At 42.9% G+C, this 21,129-nt stretch overlaps 1 protein-coding gene across 1 annotated transcript in view; it reads left to right on the top strand.

The window, feature by feature from the left end:
- Window positions 1-21,129, top strand: part of LOC135916476 (proteasome activator complex subunit 4A-like) — a 119,909-nt gene that overhangs the window by 7,467 nt on the left and 91,313 nt on the right. Inside the window, exons 2-9 of the mRNA XM_065449841.2 lie at window positions 2,836-2,976; window positions 4,220-4,336; window positions 7,683-7,877; window positions 10,183-10,246; window positions 10,337-10,411; window positions 10,990-11,109; window positions 14,332-14,421; window positions 19,302-19,360. Of these exons, the coding sequence (XP_065305913.2) occupies window positions 2,836-2,976; window positions 4,220-4,336; window positions 7,683-7,877; window positions 10,183-10,246; window positions 10,337-10,411; window positions 10,990-11,109; window positions 14,332-14,421; window positions 19,302-19,360 (861 nt within the window). The remainder of the gene's footprint in view (window positions 1-2,835; window positions 2,977-4,219; window positions 4,337-7,682; window positions 7,878-10,182; window positions 10,247-10,336; window positions 10,412-10,989; window positions 11,110-14,331; window positions 14,422-19,301; window positions 19,361-21,129) is intronic.

The following is a 21,129-nucleotide window of genomic DNA, read 5'->3' as shown; positions in this document are numbered from 1 at the left end:
TACTAAGATGTATCTGAAGTGGAAAAAGGCTATTATTTAACCACTGCTTAAGTTACTGGAATCAAATTTGTTGCATCTGAAGTAAAATTCTAATGTCTAATTGGAGTAGCTTTAGTGGCATTCTCAGTTATATTATTATTATTATTATTATTATTATTATTATTATTATTATTATTATTATTATTATTATTATTATTATTATTATTATTATTGCAGATTGAAATTTTGAGAAATTGAAGCTTCATGTCTGCACTTCTGTCACTGCTCACTAAATGCAGGCTAAATGTTATGTAAACTGTGTATATTAGGAGCTATTCAAAGTAAACCAAATTGATATATTATACATTATTCTGAAATGTATCAATGAAATAACTTTTTTACAGTAGGCTTTCACCAAACTTGCATTGATAATGTACCCATTTCATGTAAACTGCAAACCAATGCATTAGGTGTGCCTGCTTTAGATTCTTAAATAGCGTCAATTTAAAGAATTGCTATTTCTACAATTGTGATGTGAAGTCGTCAATTTGGTGCAGTTGTTTTCAAATTATTAGTAATATTTACCAATATTTAGCAAGTTTTGCAACACATTAGAGGCTCCAAATTATAGATCTTTCGGAAGTAAAGGGAATTAAACTTTTTTCTTTATACAAAACAAATTTCATTCAAATTGGTTTGGTTGAACAGTTGTCTGATTGGATTACAGTATTTGTACACTTCACTCATGAACATGAAAATGAGAGCCCCAAGATAATTTGTGTGTGTAGTGCATGCTTATTAAACACTCACACAGAAAGAAACAAGCAGGCTGGATCTGTGCTTGTTTATTTTTGTGTGAGTATTTAGTAAGGCCATCCTGCAAACATGAATGCAAGCTCCAGCAATCAACTAAGCCTACTTCACTGCATTCACTGCCCAAGCTAAAGTTTCTTTTAATAGGAATATTAAAAATGAATACTTCATTAAGCTAGGTTTATAAATTGCACATTTCTGGGACACTTAAAGCATCAATCTTGCGGTATGCAGGGAGTTAGTAAGCTCTAGTAAAGGTGAAAAAAAAAACTGAATATGGGTTAGTAATAATGCAAGTTTCCACACTTACAGCCCATGACGTCATGGATTTCCAATGTTTCTGCTTGGAACTAAATAATGTTTTGTCTGTAAACAAGAATCGCATTGCTTTTGCATTTAATCTTCCATTGTATAACCTTTAAGGCCAATACTCCAAACTAACAAAGAAACTATTAGGAACACTAACAACCATGCAGTGAGCAGTGGAATAAAAAATGATAAGCACAGTATTTTGAGATAAGAAGACAGCAATATCGATTAGGGAGTAAATGCATAAAGGTGCTACCCTAGTTGAGAGTAAGGATAGTGTAGTTGGGCAAGCCATGTAATGCTTAGAGCAGATAACTGGTGGTCCATTATGCAGTGTAACACATTAGAGTGTTTAACAGAAGGGTGCGAAGGGAAAGAGAATGGGCTATTGAAGGCAGCAGAGGATAGATATAATAGTAAGGTTAGGACATTCACTGGCATAGGGTGGGTTTGGCTGATGCAAGGCATCAGTAACTGGAGAACTTTAGAATAGGCCGTTGTCCAGCACATATGATGATGATAATAATGATTATGGGTCACTTTAAAGGGATGCTAAAGGAGAACAATAAATCAATTTAGACTGATACAGAATTCTTTGAAAATCTGTTGTCATCATTTACACAATAACTAGGTTGCTTACGAAAAGAGAAAATGAAGTTCAAAGTTTCATTTTTTAAAGTTTGCACTGAAATCTCGGCGCCGGTGTGTCAGTGCGACATCATGGATTTCAAAGTTTTTTTTTTATTTATGCCGCGTTAGCTCAGTAAGAGCTCACGAAACTTGCCATATTCAGTCTTTCCCTCCTTTGGAGCACAAAGTGGTCAATCTTTACCACTAAATATTTAACTGGACCCTAGCAGATGCTGTCAAGGTCCATGACATCATGGTGAGCTGGTGCGGAAACTTCAAGGTGGCATCGCCACCCGTCTTTTGTGTTTTTCATTTTTTCTGGCTTACGAAGTGTCTTCTTGCAGGAAAAATGGTATTTTTGGTATTGTGGAAGAGTAATTTACTTATACAGAAGGAATCGTTCTTGTCACCAATTAATTTTCAATTCTCTGAGTTTTATCAACCTTACAATAAGTGGGCCCCTTGTGAGGACTCTACAAGAACACGTTATATTAGAACATTGACTATTTCATACCTAGCATACTTAGGTAGCAGCTATCCAGCCACTCAAATAATGTGCTTGACATAGAACATCGTGTCATATTGATTTCGAGACCAGACACCAAGTCAACAATTTTCTAACTTGGCTGGCTAAAACACTTGGCAAATACGTATTACTCAAACTTGCAGCACAGGTGCAATCTGACGTGCTTCGTATAGTATGCAACAGGTTTCAAATACCAGTGTTTTCATTGGTACCTTTGCTTTTGATGTACTATCTTGGTGTGCTTGAAGAAAAGAAAAGAGCGCTACAAAGACGCGGACTAAAAGAACTACATCCTGTTCTAAATCCTGTTTCTTTAAATAAACATTTAGTAGCAAGTTAGTGCCTGTCTGTTATACATGTTCTTCTCTTAATCTTCGTTGCGCTCTTTTCTTTTCTTCAAGTATGTTAATCCAACTCACCCACATCAAGCTTCTGCTATATAGATGTGCACCATTGTGCACATGGTGATGGAAGGGTTTAAAAAAGCACAGACTTTTCAGTTTTATGCATGTCCCACTGTTACACTAACATTCTCTTTTTTTTTTTTTTTTTCACTTCTCAATTCTTGTCACTGGCAGTTATCTGAAGCTGTATGGGTACCACTTCAGCAAGAAAGACCATGTTGAACTTGTGCACCTGCTCCTGGCACTCATCGTCATCCCCGATCTAGAGCTGGGGATAATCCAGAAACTGGCCCACACTCTCGGCCTACTGCTCAAGTGAGTGTCCTCAGTCCCACCTGCCATAGTCACTTATTGTCTATGACAGTCTTCTGCTGCATTTTGACGGGGGGCAGAATGCAGACGTGCTCTTGAACGTTGCTACATGTTCCCCACATTATTCTGGAGCTAATCTGTTAATCCACATTAATCTGGAGCCCTCCCCCCCCTTACTATGGCAACTTTCAAAGTCCATGGGTTGCTTAGGACATTAAACCCGGGACTTTCAATTTTTAAAATTGCATCAAGGGAACAGAGGACCCATCGCACAGATACCCCCAACCATAGAAGTTTATAGTACCCATGAAGGAAGAAAATTTTTTTCGCTGACACCTCATCTTCCCCAAAAGCAACATCTTTAGCATATACTTCCCCACGCAACCATCGCAGTGTACCTTGTACTCCTGGCTCAGTGGTGAAGGGGCAACAGAATTTAGCTTTTTCTCAAATCGCTTGCTCCAAAATTTTTTCAGTCGTTCGTAAGTGCTTGCGCCCCATTCTAGCAGTGCAAAAGAAACTTTGTGCTAAGGGGCAGCAGATTTTAACCTCAATAAAAAACTTTAGCGATGGCTAGCATGCATGTACCTAGGTGACCATGATTTTCCTCACCTTTGATATTAGCATTAGACTTTTTTTTTCCTTCATCAAAGTGACAGTTCTTCCTTAGGCTTTGTGATATTTACTTCCCTGGAATCAACCCCCTCCCCCCCTCTGTCTCTCTCTCATGTAGCCATAAGAAAAAAGGGGGGGGGATGCTTAGAGCCAAGAAAAATACATAATTCAAAGGTCATTCTAATCTGACATCCTAAAGTGCCGGAATGTGCGTCCAGGCAGAGTTTGTATGCCACATGCTGAAGGTTGACACATACAGGGCTATCAACAGTTCAATGCACACTCCACTTTCATTTTATAAGTTTAGTGCAACAGGATAGCTGAGCATGAAATTTTGATGCATTGTCAAGGATCTCCAAAGCCAACGTTTAAGCTAGTTGCAAGTACTGTAACAAGGTGGTATGATCAAACCCCTTTTTCTTTTTTCTGTGTTTCTTTTCGTACCTTTTTTTTTTAGACATAGGTTATCAGCCTGTGTATCTATGCTTCTATTATATTATGAACCATTCCCTCGATTTAGGTGAACCCTTCTCCTGCTTAAGCTATGTTGAAGTGTCTGTTGAGTATAAGGTTGATGGAAGAATGTTGCCAGTTATTGCAGTGACTGATATTGTCTCTATCTTTCCACCAGGAAACGTGAACTTCTTTCTCGAGAGGACCTTTCCATAGAGTGGAGGCCTTTGTATGAGCTCTATGAGCGTTTGCTCTACTCACCTTATGAGCATCTGGGCATGCTTCTCCTACCTGTGTGAGTCCCACCACTAATTGTTAATTTACTTGGCCAAATGAGCACAGTCTGTGATGCCATCTGGTACATTACAGAAGATTAAAAGTTGACACGGACCACAGGCATGACACTGGTAGCACAATAGCACTGAAATTTAGTGTGATTGAGTTCACAGTTGCTTCAAATGGCCCATTCAAAGTGCATGGCAGGCAGTGTGATTGTGGTAGTGGTGAAACCTGAGTGAGCATAGTCCTGTTTTTCACAGGCTCAATCCTTTTCCAGCATTATTTAAGTGTAATGCATTCCCATGCTTGACCTGTGGGGTTAACCAGCCCAGTTTCTGGGAAGTGACTAAAGTACCTTCTTTTTTTTTTCATCACGAAATTATATGCAGAGGCAAGAAGCGTGTCTTTTGCCAGGTAGATTGTGCTGGCAATATCATATTAGAGCAACAGCCTTTAATGGCACATTGACATTGATGGATCACTGACATGAAATTTTTACTTCTTGCTCTTTATTGTAAGTTAAGGTCCAAAGGTTTAACTAGAAAATACTGGCAAGCACCAGAGCACCCTAAATTATTTACTGTAACCCTCATTTCTATGAACCGGTTTTGGTTTCTGTAGTTGGGAAGCGGATGTTTCATGACATGACAGTACGCTCCTCCAAGAACATCTGAGTGCAGCCAAAAGGAATGCATGCAGCACCCTGGTTGACTTTTTTTGTATGAACACTTCCACTGTACCTAGCCTTAGTGCTACATGGCATCAGCATAGTTTGGTCTGTGTTATCATGTCATGACAATGTCGGTTATGTCAGGTCCATCATTTCAAGACAACTTCAGTATCAAATTAAAATGTTATCTTAAAATTGGTTAAATATTGTAATAAAATACTGTTTCCAAAGCTTCATACTTGTCAAGTGTCATCCTTTTACTTCCCAAAATTTCTGCCAGAAATTTGTGATACGGTAGAATAGTAGTTAGGCTGTTTGGTGCAAGATTGCCTGTATTATGTTTAGCATGAAGCAGACAACCACACAGACACACTTGCCAGTTAGCATTTGTTCTGTTTGTCTATATATGTGTTGTCGTTTGCTTCACACTAAAGCTATTGTCAGTGTGGTACTGTTTTTACAAATTTTTAATATGAATCAGTACTCCTTTAACAGAGGATTACGGTTGCAGTATTTCAGATTTTGCATGCATGGGCATGGACAGTAGCTTCGTTAGAGAATTCTCGTTGCAGTTTTTATTGAGAGGCTAAACATGTATGCACTTTTCATCAGGAAAAAATGTTCCGTTTGTGCCCCTTTTGTGCAGTGAAGTAGCTGGATGCCTTTATACTTGCCTTGTTGTGTTTTTCACAGTGGTGTGACATCACTTAGGTTACACCGATGTACCTATTCAGCATTCAAGCCTTTTGCCTGTTCAAAAGACATCTCTCAAAATGAAACCTCGTTTGATATTCAGTACTTGGTCTGCTTGTTATTTCATCAATCCTCATTTTTGCTATGGAAGTTGTGAGTGATCACCACTGTGCACACATAACCATTCTCAAGATTTCCCGTAATATTGTGCATCTAATGTGAGCATTTGTTCGATTTAGGCTTTTAAAGTTAGCTTTTTTATTTTAAAAGCATCAAATTTTAGGGGGTCTAATTGTTTTTTGTTCTCGTACACCCAAATATTACCCCTTATATTTGGGTCCATGATGATATTTTATGGTACAGAGATTTCCATTAATGCAACTCCGTTTAATTCTGTTTTTTGGTTAATTAGATCCCTACCGAAGGACCCGGTGGGCGCCCATACATTTCTATGGGCCCAAGTTTGCGGTATTTCGATCTCAAAATTAGCCTTCGCCGGAGAATTCGAATTAGACTGGTCAGCTTCGCCGCACTACACCCGTGTTGTGCGGTGAAGCATACCAAAAATGAAAAGTGGCCATGCCATAGTTACGGAATCTGGTACGCGTCCCATAAATATACACGCGTGTACACGCCGTCTGCGGTCACAGTACGAGCATCTAGAAGCTAACTATGCATACTGGCAGCCATTCAGCGCTGTTTCTTTCGTTTCTGTGGCGATTTGAGCTCTCGTTTCGCCCACCATGCGTGTCTCGTATATGAGACCGTTGACCCGCGTGCTTAATTACACGCGCGATCTACCGAGAAGTGGTGAACGACCATCTGTGTTTTCAGAAAGCTAGCGAAAAGGAAGGCAGTGAGATGAAAAACTCCAAAAGTTGAGGAGATGTTCGGGGCCAACAAATGAGCTGGGGTCTTTTTAAAACTCAGAAAGCCTGCCAGTGAACTTATTAAACATCTCGGGGCTCGTACTATGACTAGAGACGGCGCATGTGAGTGTGTAAATTAAAGAACACGTGCTATGTCCCTTAACAGTGGCACCTTTTCTTTCCTTGGTATGCTCCACCGCATAATATAGCTGTATTGTGGCGAAGCCAGATTTAAAGTCAAATACTGCCAAGTGAATTAGTAGAGTTCTAGAATAGGGGCCCCAAAGAAATAGCATCGAAGCCACTGTGCATGCACGAGATGCAAACTGTGTTTGAGTTTTCCATTGGGAACGCTATTTCATCGATTTAGCGGGAGCCCAAATAGCGGCCCCAACAGCTTTGCATCAGCAAACATGGCGGCACCCATCGAAGCGACAGCTCTAACCTAGCACCAAACTGGGTTCAATTCGTGGTAACATGTGAAGTTCGCAAGCTAGGAGAAGTGACTGAGGTTATCGCTTTCTCTCAACTAGGGTGTGTTATGAAGATTGATTCATTAGATGCGACTGATTTCGAATTCGATTGTGGATTTTATGGCTCGTAGGCCTAACATGACTAAACTTGGCTGGTGAAGGCATGTAAAGTTGGTTTGCTCAAAACTAAGTACAACTAATTATTTGCTGCTTACAGAATAACCTCTAAATTGTAATTAAATGCGAATACATGCAAGTTAAAATTACTATTCCTATCATAAAATGGTATGCTTTATTTGATTATTTCTAATAGCATTTCTTTGACACCATAGTGGTGCTATCAGTGCAAGACGCTATCCGCAAATGCAAAGCTCTATTCTAAAACTCTTCACTCCTGCATGCCCCAACGCTAACACCCACAAAGATCTTTGGGGCCCCAAACTATTGGTGCCCCTATTTTAAAACTCTCTAATAATGTGTTTCGGCATTTTCATTTTATTTAATTCGACCGGTTCGGTCGGTCTTGTCAGGGTATAATTAATGGAGGTCGACTGTATTAGTCTGTGATAGAGCTTTTGGCCAGCCTCTCGCACACCACTTGTACTGATGTAGTGAAAGGCCATGAGGTGAAAGAAAGGCATGCCTTTGACGATGCAGGAACCTGGAGACAAACATCAAGCAGCTGGTGCGCTTCTGTCGCACCTACTTCACGGTGGAGTCAACTCAGGAAATGCTTGATGAGTGGGAGCCCTTGATGTGTCCCTTTGATGTAACCATGCACAAGGCCATGGCGTACTTTGAGCTCTTCCTACCCACCATGCTGCCACCCGAGCAGCATGACCGGGGATTCAAGTATGTGCCGCTTGTGGTGTAATAAAGAGGGGGCAAACAAGGGAAGCCCCAGCCTTTCGGAACACATGGACAGGCATGCAAATACATTCGACAAGGACACAAAGAATTAGTCTTCTTGTCTTCATAAGGGACATATCTTGTCAAATGTGTAATAAAATTGAGGGCCCCCTGCTGACAAAGGCAACTTTAACAATAACAAATCTTGATCCCAAGTCATCTTGTGTTCATCTTCAGATGAACACATCTTGTCTTCTTGTGTATTCTTTGACAGGGAAATGAAGACAAGAAGAAGACTAGTAATTTTGTCAGGTGTTTGTCCTCTTGTAGAAATGTAGACTGCAAGCTTTCTTGTTTGCCCACTGTTGCTCACCTTTAGGTTTCTATCTTCTTGTGAACTTTTTATCTTGTCTGTGTTTTATTTTGTGCATTTCGTTTGAATGCAGCTTCACACTGGCACAATTTTACGGCACAATGTGGCTTTCAAAACATGCATATATACGAGGGATATTCTGAAAGTAAGTTTCGTTATGTTTTTTTTTTTAAAGAGAAGATGGTACACCACGTCAAACAAAAAATTGCCATAAGAAACCATGCCTGTTGCTGGTTCAACGACGAAAGGAACTCGGTGAAGGAGGAATGACACCTCCGCAGAGCACCGAAAAAGAGGGAGTAGCAGTAAACCGGCGTGCCCAAGAATTTGAGTACAAATAAAGGTAGCAGACAGACGTGTGCTGACAACGTGGTCGCCAATGGAAGTGCGTGCTGTTATCCGGTATGAATGGGCACCTGGCACTAGTGTATCCGTCATCCATGAACACCTACAGATTGTGTATGAAGAGGTCATGTCTCGGGACTTGCACCACCGGGCACCCAGTTTTACCAGAGTGATTTCTTCAAACCAATTGCACGCTACGACAAATGCGTCAGTGTCGGTGGTGACTATGCAGAAAAATAGTGCAAAGTTTATAGGTCATGATGCCATGGTGTACTTTCTTTTGGCAGTAAAGTTTCCTTATGAAAATAAATGATGAAACTTGCTTTCAGAACGTCCCTCGTACAGGATTGTGCCAAACAGAATAAGTACCACCAACGTTGCTGTCTGGATTTTTCTTTATTTCCTTTTCTCTGAGATGCATGACATTTAGAAGATGTTGGAACCAAGTGCCACTGTGGCTTCTTTTTAAAATTAATACACACTAAGAAAGTGTAAGAATTAGGTGACACTGAAGAAAAGAAGGAATATCGCAGGTATAAAACAAAGGTCACATAAACACGTCCAAGCATGAAGTTAAGTTCACTGAAGTACACTGAAGACTGGTCACATAAAAAAATATGCATTAACTCGGGAACAGAAAGGAACATAGGCAAAATATATCGCATAAAGTCTGATACAAACTGTAATGAATATTGATAGTAGTACTTGCTTGTAAAAATCTCTGACAAGCCTCTAGTGCTAACCTTTTTGTGTTATCCTCCTTAGGTTTTATTTTTATCTCCTTCTGAATTAATTCAGTTCTTTTTGCTCCTCCTTTTTGCATTGTTCCTTTATCTTCAAATGCACAACCAACTGCTATGTCATGCCATACACTGATGGCTCTGTGCCCTAACTAAACCCCTGTCAGACGGGCAAATTTAATCTCACTTTGGCCAAGTTCACGTTGCTGTTAGTGTCATTAGCAAGCTTTCATACTGAGAGGTTTAGTGATGCACCTACTGAGAACATCCTCGCCAGCCAGTGCATTCATCTAATTTGGTTCGCTGCATCAAAGGCACTGTAGCAGTGCTTCAAAAAATGTATAAAATAACGCTCATTGCAGGGTTGGCGCTTATTCTAAAGCCACTTTTTTTTTTTAGCTTCCAAATGGTGTAAGCATCCCTGTGCCATTTGCAATGGAAGCCGTCTATGCTTTGCCACTCTCAGCACTTCACTTCCAAATGCGCATTGCATCGCTCAGGTGTTCAGTGCAATGCTGTCTGGTCTTGGTTCATAATTATTGATCATGTTGTATTCTTTAAGTAGTTTTTAAAATAAGTATATAATGTGCAAGCTGTATTTATGCATTGAAACTGCCATCACTTTTAAATTACACTTTCGTTTCCCACATAAAGGGACACACTCTGCGCGCAAAGTGTGCTCACTCAATGTGTCACTAGATTTGCCCGCCTCATTGAAGTATAAATTAACACGTGCGGGCAGTCATTAGTACAGTTTAATTCACAACTACATGGCTACTTAGCTGCTCCTACTGTGTGAAGCATGCTGTTATAATGCCTTGTTATTTTTTTTTCTTTATAATGTTTGCAGACTGTGGTTTGACAAATTTATTGGTCTCTGGGAGAACAGCCACAACTCACCTGTATGGGAAAATGTAAGCCCCATATTTTCGTGTACAACATCAAGTCACTTAGAATTCACTTGTTAAGTCTGCGTTCCTTTGGATTTTCTTTTTGTCTTTTAGAACCTCGTGTGGCTGTTTGCGAGGCTTGCTCAAAACAACATTGGCTACATCAACTGGGACCCTTACATTCCAACAGTGAGTTTTTACCTTTCATTTCTCTGTATAATTAATAGCCTACATCAGCTGCAATTTTAGCAAGAGATTAAATCAGGATACCTGTTGGCTAACGGATAAATTTGTGTTGCAGACAAAATTCGTCTGTTGAGTGAACTCAGACCTAAAGGAAAAGTAGATTACAGTGACACTATCTTTAAGACTAGCATTGGGGACCTAATAAACCAGCTTCTTTTATCAGACGTATGGAATTCAAACGAAAGTAAAAAAAAGAAAGTCTGTGGGAACTAAGTTTCCCAAGCAGTTGAGCTTATTAGAAAACTTTTAAGGAGTATGTCTTAAAGGATGTCAACTGCAGTATTGAAAAGAATTACAATTGATCTGGTCATTCAGCTTGACTGAAAGCAAGCTGTGATAAAATTTTTGAATATTTTGAACGCCTGCTTGTGAAAAAGTACTGTTTCCATGATGAAGCATCAGTAGTTGATCAGTTTGCACACCTGATTCCTTTGTTTGTTCTTCCTTCTTTGCATAAATTTTGTGTCTTGGTAACAGTGTACTGCTATCACAGAAGCTATGAAATGCGTTGTTTTCCTCAGATGTTTACACGCTTGCTGCGAAGCTTTAACCTCCCGGCTGCTTCAGGCAAGGTCCAGGTAAACCGACACAGCAACTCCTATGACAGCACACCTGTTGTCAACTGGATCGCATCACTCCTGGTAAGAAAGTATTATTGTCTTTCTCTTCAAGTTGTGCCACAAGGAAACGTCACAATCTCACTTTCAATCACGCAATAATTGTTTTAAAAAATAGTTTTTTTCCAAGGACTACAAGAGACTGGAACAGTCTGACTAATGATGTTGTTCTACAACCATCTCTTGAAATGTTTGCCACTTGTCTTTAACCGCTCACTGAGCTTCAGGTTTTGCCTTTGTTCACTATTAGCATGGACATTGTTCTCAATTTTACTATATCCCACAATTATCTCTTTGAAATATTGGTGTTGTATCTCTAACGATCCACTAAGTTATTTTTTTTATTTTCTTGCATTTTGCCTTTTCAGGCATTAGTAGTATTTTCCTTCCATATGTAATTATGTTCTTGCTAAATATTGTATACCTGCCACAACTCTCATTTGTACTACTCCCAATTTTAATTCCCACTCTGCTAAAATCCCTCGATGGAATTGCAGCATCTATAAATAAAATATAAAGTAAAGTCGTTCACAGAATCATGTTACATCTACAAATTTTACTGTAAAACCACCAGTCTGTTTGCTTATGTTTTCATTCAGGAACTGTTGGGTGTATTGTTCATGAAACTGACTGCTTTGCAACAGTTATCAAAGTGGTTAGCTGAGTTCTTCTACATAAACTGTGGGGTAGAACCCCTTTAATATGTTTTTGTCATGGGATCAGAGGAGTAGAATACATTAGCAGAGAAAGTGCATTGCAAAAGCATGCTGAACGTGTTAGGCTTTCAGCAATGTTACAACCTGAGAGGTGTATTAGTGAAGCTCTGGGGCACGATTGGAGATCGTTATTCGAAAAGCAAGCTTAGTTTGCGTTCAGTTTGGCCTCACGCAACTGGCCTAGGCCAGTTGCGTTTCGAACGATGATTTCCGATTGCGGTCCTGATGTATTACAGACTAGCGCACTGATGCTTTGAGGGTGTAAACTGCAAAGTCAACAAATTGTAATTTAATTCAGATTGCTTGTTGGCACACAGCTGCTGTTGTAGAAACAGTGCATCCTCACATGCATGGGGAAAGAAATATTGTAAACTCTGTTTGATACGTCTGCATACATTGTTCTTTCTTTTGATTGTTCAATTCCTGCATATTAAACTTCTACCTGTTAAGTGAATGCTTGCAGTGTATTTTGGCACCATCAGTGAAAAACTTCATTTCAAGTTCTTCCTTTTTTTTATGTAGCATGCAGTTAAGGTTCTGCCTTTATTGCATGCTGCATGAAGAGTGTGTTGTAAACAGCTTCGAGTGATTGATTCATTAATCGTCAAAAGTATTCAGTATGATTACTTTGAATATCATACTATAGCTATCGCTTGTGATGCAGAGTTACAAGTCATTGGGAAGCTCTTAAAGGGATACAGAATAAAAATCCACGAATATAGAGAAAGCCCCACAATTGCATTCCTAAGACACGATTGCAATAGTATATAGTCATTATTCAGTTTACTTTTGAACGGATGGCTCTTTGAGCGGCCACTGCGTCACTCACAAAGCGCTCTCGACAACAAGCCGCCAGATCTGACGTCACACCTACCATCAGCAGCCACAGGGTGAATCGATCGGCTGTGCAGTTTTGTTTTCCTCGCGTTGGACAGTGGGAGTGCATGGTCTGGTTCCGGCGTACTTTCACCGAGAAGTTGCTCAATGATCTAAACACAGAGCAATAAGGTTTCAGAGCGTAGCTCTTACGCGCCGTTCTTGAACTTCGCGTCGACATTGCCTTTGTCCCTCGCCGTAGCCCAGCTCTGCAGACGGCGCGAGCATGCTGCTCTAGTTGCACGCGCTCCTGGTGCAATCTCGTGCGCGAATCTTGCTCTCCACTTTGCTCATCCCCCAGTGCCACCCCTTTGCGGCAGTAGCCAGAGCACCTGCTCAGCCAAGCCGAAATGCAGAGCCATCTCCGTTATCCGCTGCGTGCACCCCTTAACCCCCCCCCCCCCCCCCAATTCCTTTTAGAATCGCTAAACGCACAGCCGCCTTCGTTGCGCATGCGGTCGCCTACGGTTGAAATAAGACAGCAGCTGCCCTCAAAAATTGCATTACCAAGAAGCATAATCGCAGGCCGATTTTTTAGGCACAGCCTGCAGTATTGCCACCAATAAAGAACCCAAGTGGTGAGCAGGTAACATGCACTTCAGAACATTCGCGCTAGCTAATGCGCCCGCTCCCTTTGTTTCATTGCAGCCGAGCACTCCTTCTCTTGGTGCAAACGAGATGGCGCCACCAGTCTCATGTCGGCAAATTTTGTTGTTGTTTTTCTTTGTCAGCCGTCGCTTCAGACTATGCGCATTTCAATTCATTCTGGCAGAATTGGCCAAGCATCTGGCTCAGAACGTCGTACAAACAACAAATTACGGTTCTGCGCAGCTTCTCATCTTCCGGAAAAGAGTGGCACCGTGTGTCTCGCCCGACAATACTATTTCGGCACTCTTGTGCGCAGCAGACCCTCGGCATTCTGCGGCATTGACACGGCTGCTCCACACATCAATCCACAAAACCAAGAGATGAAAGACGAGGTTTTCGAACAGCTCACATGAGGAAGCGGTGTGAATAGGACGGTCGAACAAAGAAAGCGCGTCGCTGAAAACATCAACTCGCCCCTTCGCACGCTCAGTGTGGACGATCGCTCGCAATGGGCCTCGAGGTAGGTAAGCGTGACGCGATATCCAGTTTTGCCGGAGCTTTCAGAGGAGGCCGGTAGATGCTGTGATTTGAGAAATATTCACTAAAATAATTACTTTTCGCTCACTTCTCAGAAAGAGTGTTTTTTTGGTCGCTGTCGGTGCGACAGCTATCACTGGAGACAGAAATCTCGGCGACAAATTTTTTGTTCACTATCCCTTTAAACAAGAGTGTGCTTTGTTTTATTTTTGTTGTGCAATAGCATTGCTTTGTCAAGAATCATGCACCAGTCAAGGAGGCTCAGTGGCTACCGGCATTGTGCTGCTTAACACAATGTCATGGGTCCGTTTCTCTGTCTTAAGCAGTCGCATTCTGATGGGAATGAAATGTGAAGACATTCATGTACTTAGATGTAAGTGCACGTTAAAAAAAAAGTCATAATTTGGATCCCCTCCCCGTACGACATCTCTCGTATCCCACTGTGCAGCTTTGAGACACTAAACATCACAGTTCGATTTTTGAATTCTTGTAACGATAAAACTTGATCGCTGCTTGTGCTCTTCCGCAGGGTGGTAACAGTTCCTGCCAGACATACGTGAGCCACTTGTTCAAGGCCATCGAGTCCTTCTATCATCCATCCAACAATGGTCGCTGGGTGGTGAGTGCCTTTCCTCACCTGCAATGACAACATGAGTCCGTTGCACTGTGGCAGTGTGCTCTGTATAATGTTTGTAGGGCTCATTTATCAACGTAGCTTGATGTTAAAGCGTGAAAGGGATGCTGAAGAGGTGTAGTATATTTAAAGTCAACCTGGACCAGTAGATTTCACTTTTGAAGAAGCACATAGATCAGTCTTACCGGGTCTGAGGCTTGGTAAGCAAGGGAGGTTGTGAAAGAACAAGAGAATGGTGGCACTGTCTTCTGGAAGTTCCTGTACCAATTTCTCTACAATGTCATAGACACTGACAGCGTATTCATGGAGTCAGCTAACTGTTGTTCAATAAAAGATTACGTTATGTGCAAACGACAATAGAGAGTCGACCCAAAAAATTTCCAGAGCTTTTTCTGTATGAGAGCTGCCGAAATGTATAGGAATACTGGGAAACCCAAAATACTGCACTGGCTTCATGGCATAGTTTTGGGCATGGCGTTCAAAGAATAAAAGTTTAGCCTTTATTTTCTTTGCCAGTAGTCAGTCTTGCTTTGTCAATGAAATAATGATATGGTGCTGAAAGAATGCTCTACAAACGTAAACTGATCTGCTGTATTTCTCTTTTCATTTAAGTTCTTCCACGCTATGGAACAAAATAGGGTTGTTGGGTGGAAGAAGAGAAATAGAGGCAATTTACCATGCTTCCATTTCCCCTCTTGTAGTATGCAGTAAGTTGACCTTTTATCGACATTCAGGAAGCAAAATATGAAGGGGCAAAAATATTCAGGCACAGAAAAGGCCGTCCAGTCAGTGCTTGCATATTCAGCATGTGCCTGTCAATTTTTTCCCATTTATTTATTTATTTGTTTGTTTGTTTGTTTGTTTGTTTGTTTATCACAATACCCGCAGTGCCCATAGGCATTACAGTGGGGGGAAAGCAAGCAAAGAACCAATAAATAATGCAGGTAAAGCAAAACATCTACCTCGGACACTTTCATACTCGCGCATGCACACACAAAAAAAAAGAAACAAGAAAAAAAACTGTCTTACTTCGGTGAGCTTTATAATAGTTTGCATCCTAAACATCTATAAATGCGTCAACCAGCTAGCCCATCCACAAATAGTGAAAAGTAAGTTGACCATCTTGTGTGACTCAGTATTAGTGATAAGCTTAGTCTTGTTCTTACAGATAGAGCTTGGCCTACTTGAACCAGAGAGGAAGTTCAAGATAATCACTTCACACATCAGGGGCATGTTACACGGACTGCATATCCAAATGAATACAGGGATCTAGGTTTTAATTTCTATATTGTGCCCGAGTTCTGGGTCTGCTTTCTGTCTGCTGGCATTACTGGAGAAGTATCTTCATACTCGCGCTTGACTTTGTGGGGTTCTCACACCGTACTCTTGGGACAAAGGAACGACAACACAGTAGTGCAAACAATAACAAGGGCATTTATTCCACCTTTCATAGATCAATGCCTGCTAGCCGAGTTGCTATCCACAAAACATGCCGATGGGCGCGCAACAAATCTAGAAGTCTGACTCACCGCGACCGGATAACGAGCGAATATGTTCGCCCCATGCTGGATTCCAACATCTGGTCGTTCGCGTGTACGGTCACGCGAATGGTGGCATGTTCGATGGATGCCACGCGAGACGGTCTCGCAGATGCATGGATTGTCGCTTGTGCGGCAGGTCCGTGCCACTTGCCGACCGGCGCCGACGTCCACACGCGAGACGTCCGCATCGTACCTCAACCTGCAGCCAAAGAGGAAGAGCCTTCCTTTCCCGCGCCCAAGCCTTGCCGGAGACGGCGTTAGCAGCGCAACACTCGCGCCATCTCTCGTACTGCGCCTCAACCAGACTGACTGCTGCGGGCATCACGCAGGCCACGCAGCGAAGCCAGATTGCAGGAAAAGGGAGCTATGCAGAAAAAACATATCAGGGGGCGCGCGAGAGTCGCGCATCCCCACATCCCCCCAACCTTAAATGAATACATAGTCCGGCGAAACATGTCACATGGCGAAACATGTCACATGGTCTAACATCAAGGTGTGCTTCGCGAACAAGGTATTACATGCAACAAAATGACCACACGCTGTCCACAGCATGCGAGCCGACTTTGTCCTTGGGTACGCCGGTGGCGTCCGCTGGTCACAGCAGCAGCTCTGCAGACTCGACAGCACGATTCCAGGCCAGGACTCTGGAAACGGTGACGCAGTATTTGGCACGAGCATCGTCGCTCGCGCCGACGCACCCTGCCGGCGAGAGGTGCAGTAGCTGTCGGTGACTGCCGGCTCTTTTCTCCGCCGCCGAGGGTTGCGAGCTGGATACAGGCGGCCGCCGAAGTCGTTGCGCCGAACCGGCCACAGCATCACCATCACCGGGGTGGCTCGATCGTAGTCCGGGCAACAGCGCAGACGATGTGCAGGTGGCAGCAAACCAGGGGTGACTCCACTCACGCTGCATACTCTAAACACTCGGCAAACACTAAAGTAGTGCAAGGGAGAGGAAGTCTGCATGCGCATCGCCCACGTGGTACGATGTTCAACTCGGCTAGCAAAAGATCGGGCAGCTACTCAGATGCTAAGTTCATGTGAACGAAGCTCGCTTCCTTGAGTCGAACGAGTAATGTCAATTTGTGCAAGGCTAAATAGAATGAGGGAAGCAAATTGCAACACCTCAATGCCACGGTCCACCAGGTTGTGTCCCTCCATGTGTGACAGGCAGCTTCGTGCGTCGCTACCCTGAAAACAACCGGCATTTAAAAACAACACCCAAAACGAGCGCAACACAGGCAGCTGTGAGGAGACGTCAGCTCTGTGGGGTAGTCCAACTCCATTCGGTGCACACAGCATCCGAGTTGACGGCGCCCACCGTCCCAGATGGTGTCGGAGCGCCTGGTGCCAGGCCGCAATACCAATCAGCCCATAGTGGCACCCGTGGCCCGCGGCCACCCAGCTACCAGAGTCGTGACTTCATCAGAGTCAGAGAGATAGAAGAAACTATTTACATAAGAAATTCAGACCACCCACGAGGCTTTCGTACTCACACGCTTCGGGCTTGCCAATGCTCCGCGAGCGCTAAGCCTTGCTCTCCCAGGATGTAGACCACATGGCTCTCATATACCGACGAATATACCGTCATTTAAAAAAAACGCACTTTCGAAAAGGCTTAGCATGTTGAAAAGCTCAAACACACTACAGCCTCACTCAAGAAAGCACGCCGGCGACGCTAGCGATCAAAATCCACGCTAGCCGTACACTCGGTTCAAACAAAGGTCTCGAACGAAGCAAAATTTGAAACTATCGTCCGATGCCCCAAGAGGTCCACGTTGGGCAGCCAGATGTGGGGTCCTCACCCGTGCTCTTGGGACAAAGGAACGACAACACAGTAGCGCAAACAATCACAAGGGCATTTATTGCACCTTTCATAGACTAATGCCTGCTATAGCCTAGTTGCAATTCACAAAACATGCCGATAGGCGCGCAACAAATCGCGGAAGTCCAACTCACCACGACCGGATAACGAGCGAATGTGTTCGCCCCATGCTGGATTCCAAAGCCTGGTCATTTGCATGTATGGTCACGCGAACGGTGGCGCATTCGATGGATGCCACGCGAGACGGTCTCGCAGAAGCATGGATCGGTGCACGCACGGGACGTCCGCGTCGTACCTCAACCCGCAGCCAAAGAGGAAGAGCCTTCCTTTCCCGTGCCCAAGTAACCCCGCCGTAGGCAGCGTTAGCAGCGCAACACTCGCGCCATCTCTCGTACTGCGCCTCAACCAGACCGACTGCAGCAGGCGTCACGCAGGCCACGCGGCGAAGCCGGATTGCAGGAAAAGGGAGCTATGCGTGAAAAACATATCAGGGGACGCGCGAGAGTCGTGCATCCCCACAACTTAAAGCACAAAAACTGAGGATGCAAGGAGGACAACCAGACAGCATGAGTGCTACCTCAAACTAATGTTTATTCCCGGAAAAACATGCCTATTTATCAGTCAACACAAATCAAAAGCAAAGTACATCATTGCACAAGTGCACTCAAACCCCCCCAAAAGTTTAAGAAAATTCCAAGAGTTAATCATGACATAGCTGTGCCCATAAAAGAACACAGTAGACCAAAAGCTCCAAAAGCATAAAACATAAAAAAAAGCTCTGACTTGGGCCTTTCTCGTGTAGGCACTGAGGGTGTATTTGCAATGAAAAACGACTTATTGAAATAGGCTATTTCACTTGTGTGAAGGCTTGTCAAGGGCTGGCTGACACACGTGCAACCATCATTTTTAAATATAGAAAGCCTCTACAACCTCCCTAGTGGTCCCATCTCGGTGTAAGAAAAAGACTGATGGGCCTTGCAGAAAGAGTTCGCATCGACATTGTCGACAGTGTACAGCAAGATATAAATATGGTGACCCTCTGAAGAAGCTCCCTGCCTTGGTGCTCTCTGCCTAGTCTTCATATTGTCAAAGGTACTTTTAACATGCTTAAAAATAGGGCAGATGTGTCTGGTTAGTACTCATTGATGAACCCTGAGATGGTCGGCTGATGACGGTGCCACTGCTCAAGCCGAGCTCACAGTTCCTTTTGTTGTTGCTGCTGCTGTTGTATTCTTGCCAAGATGCCGTGCAGGCACTGATTGTGCCACTGCACTGGCATCTGCAGTTGGCTTACAGGGTGGACTGCTGATACCCGCCTCTGGTTGTAGAAGGACTGAATGATTATGGATGTCGTGGGCATTGGGCGGATTGATGAGTTGCGCCTTTACATGCTGTGCACTGCTTTTATAGAACCTGCTTCACTATGTCCACTCTATAGCTGTTGAAAACAAAACTCTGCATGGGTATGTCTGTTGAGATGTTTGTGTATGTACCTGTTACAGACAAAACTTCAGAGGGTGCTGTACAAATTGCCTGCTGAAGTGGTGCGGAGGCTTCACAAGTACGTTTCTGTTATTTCCTGCTCGTGGCTTCCAATTGTGTCTCTTTAAGCCCTTAATGGCTGACACTTTCGACCAAACACCTTATCAACATGGTCCTTAAGTTTCAGGGCTCTAAGCTATAAACTGTGTCACCCGAAGCGTCCTGTGTGGGCAGTCCTGAATTCAATGGTTATAGACCTGAACTGCCATCTATTGCATCTAATGGCGACTACAAAACTGTTCTGCATGGCCAGTTCATCAAAAAGTTTACTAACAGTTGAAAAATATACCTGATAAAAAGCAGGTTCATCAAACCCAAAAAAGTGTTTTAGGCAGTAAATAACCGAACTTGTCTATGGCTTTTAATGGGTTATGCGAAGTACCTGTGTGAAACTGTGTAGCTGCGTTCCTTTGTTGGCTTTTAGCTCTGCATTATCATCAAATAATTGTTGACACAAATAATGTGGAACACTTGCTGCAATGTGTTAGCTGTAACTGTTTGTCATGTCTTGTGCACAGGGCAGGGGGACTTCTGAAACGTTGTACAAGCTACTCTCATTTGTAGCAGTGTTATACTCTATATAATCTTTTTTCAGTTAAACGTTGGAAGTTAGTCTTAACTTGTGAAACATTTCAATTTCTCACAAGTGGCCATCAGCCATTTCGAAACCCTTTTGCCAATTTGTGCTGACCTAGTTTCTTCGGTACGTCAGAACTTTTAAATCGGAACAGTGGTTGCGCTTACTAGACAATCACATGAAAGAAGACAGGACAGGCGCAAACTAACAACTGAGGTTTATTCGAGAAAAAACACTTATATATCACACAATGCCAGCGCAGGCGCTTCAGGGTATCAGCGGCATAATCAGAAAAAACCAATGGCGTGGCTTACCTAAACATACTATCTAAGAAACGAGCCTCCCTATTGTAGAGCATGACCGATGTGTCACTGATGCATGCTTGTCCCTTCTTTTTTATGTAATATGATTCAAGAAGTTCTCGTGCTTTGTCATTATGGCACTTGCGCAGGATCTTAACTTGGTCGAGCAGAGGCCTGCATTTGTGGTCTAAGCAATGCATCGGTAAATGACGTTGCTCCCGGTTAATAATTGATCTTTCGTGTTCTCGGATTCGTACGTTTAAACAACGTCCCGTCTGGCCTATGTAGGTTTTGCCGCATGTCAGGGGAATCTGATATACAACGCCAACTTGGCAATCTAAATAGGTGTTCTTGTGTTTCATGCCGCAGCCACCTTGCTTCTTTCTGGCATGATGTCTCCCAATGCGGGCGCAAAGGTGACTCAGCTTGCAGGGAGCCGAGAAAACGAGTGGGACACCATGCTTGGTTGCTATCTTCTTCAAATTATGTGCTGTTCTGTGAACATATGGGATTACAACTGGCTTAGAAGCTTTGTTGACAACATCAGAGGTTGCTTTTTGGGGTGCTTTTAGCCTCTTTTGTAGCGTTTCAATCACTGCCAGCAAAACCACATCAGGAAAGCCAGCCTCTTTCAGCCTGGAAATTTGCATGTCGAAGCTAGCCTGCATGGCATGCGTACATGACTTCTTCAAAGATTGCTGAATAATTTGTTTAGCAATGGCCCTTTTTGTTATTTTAGAGTGAGCTGAATCATATGGTAATAGTTGTTTTTGTGTGCGAGGGCAGAAACAGCTACAAACGTGCTCTTTTCCAAAGGTAAGTTTGAGGTCAAGGAACTGCAGAGTGTTATCGACAGGGAGCTCATGTGTAAAGGTCAGACCTAAGGCATTATTCTCAAAGAGATTTAAA

This window comes from Dermacentor albipictus, chromosome 7, assembly GCF_038994185.2.
Source record: "Dermacentor albipictus isolate Rhodes 1998 colony chromosome 7, USDA_Dalb.pri_finalv2, whole genome shotgun sequence".
NCBI lineage: Eukaryota > Metazoa > Arthropoda > Arachnida > Ixodida > Ixodidae > Dermacentor > Dermacentor albipictus.
This window is presented reverse-complemented; position numbering and strand designations above follow the sequence as displayed.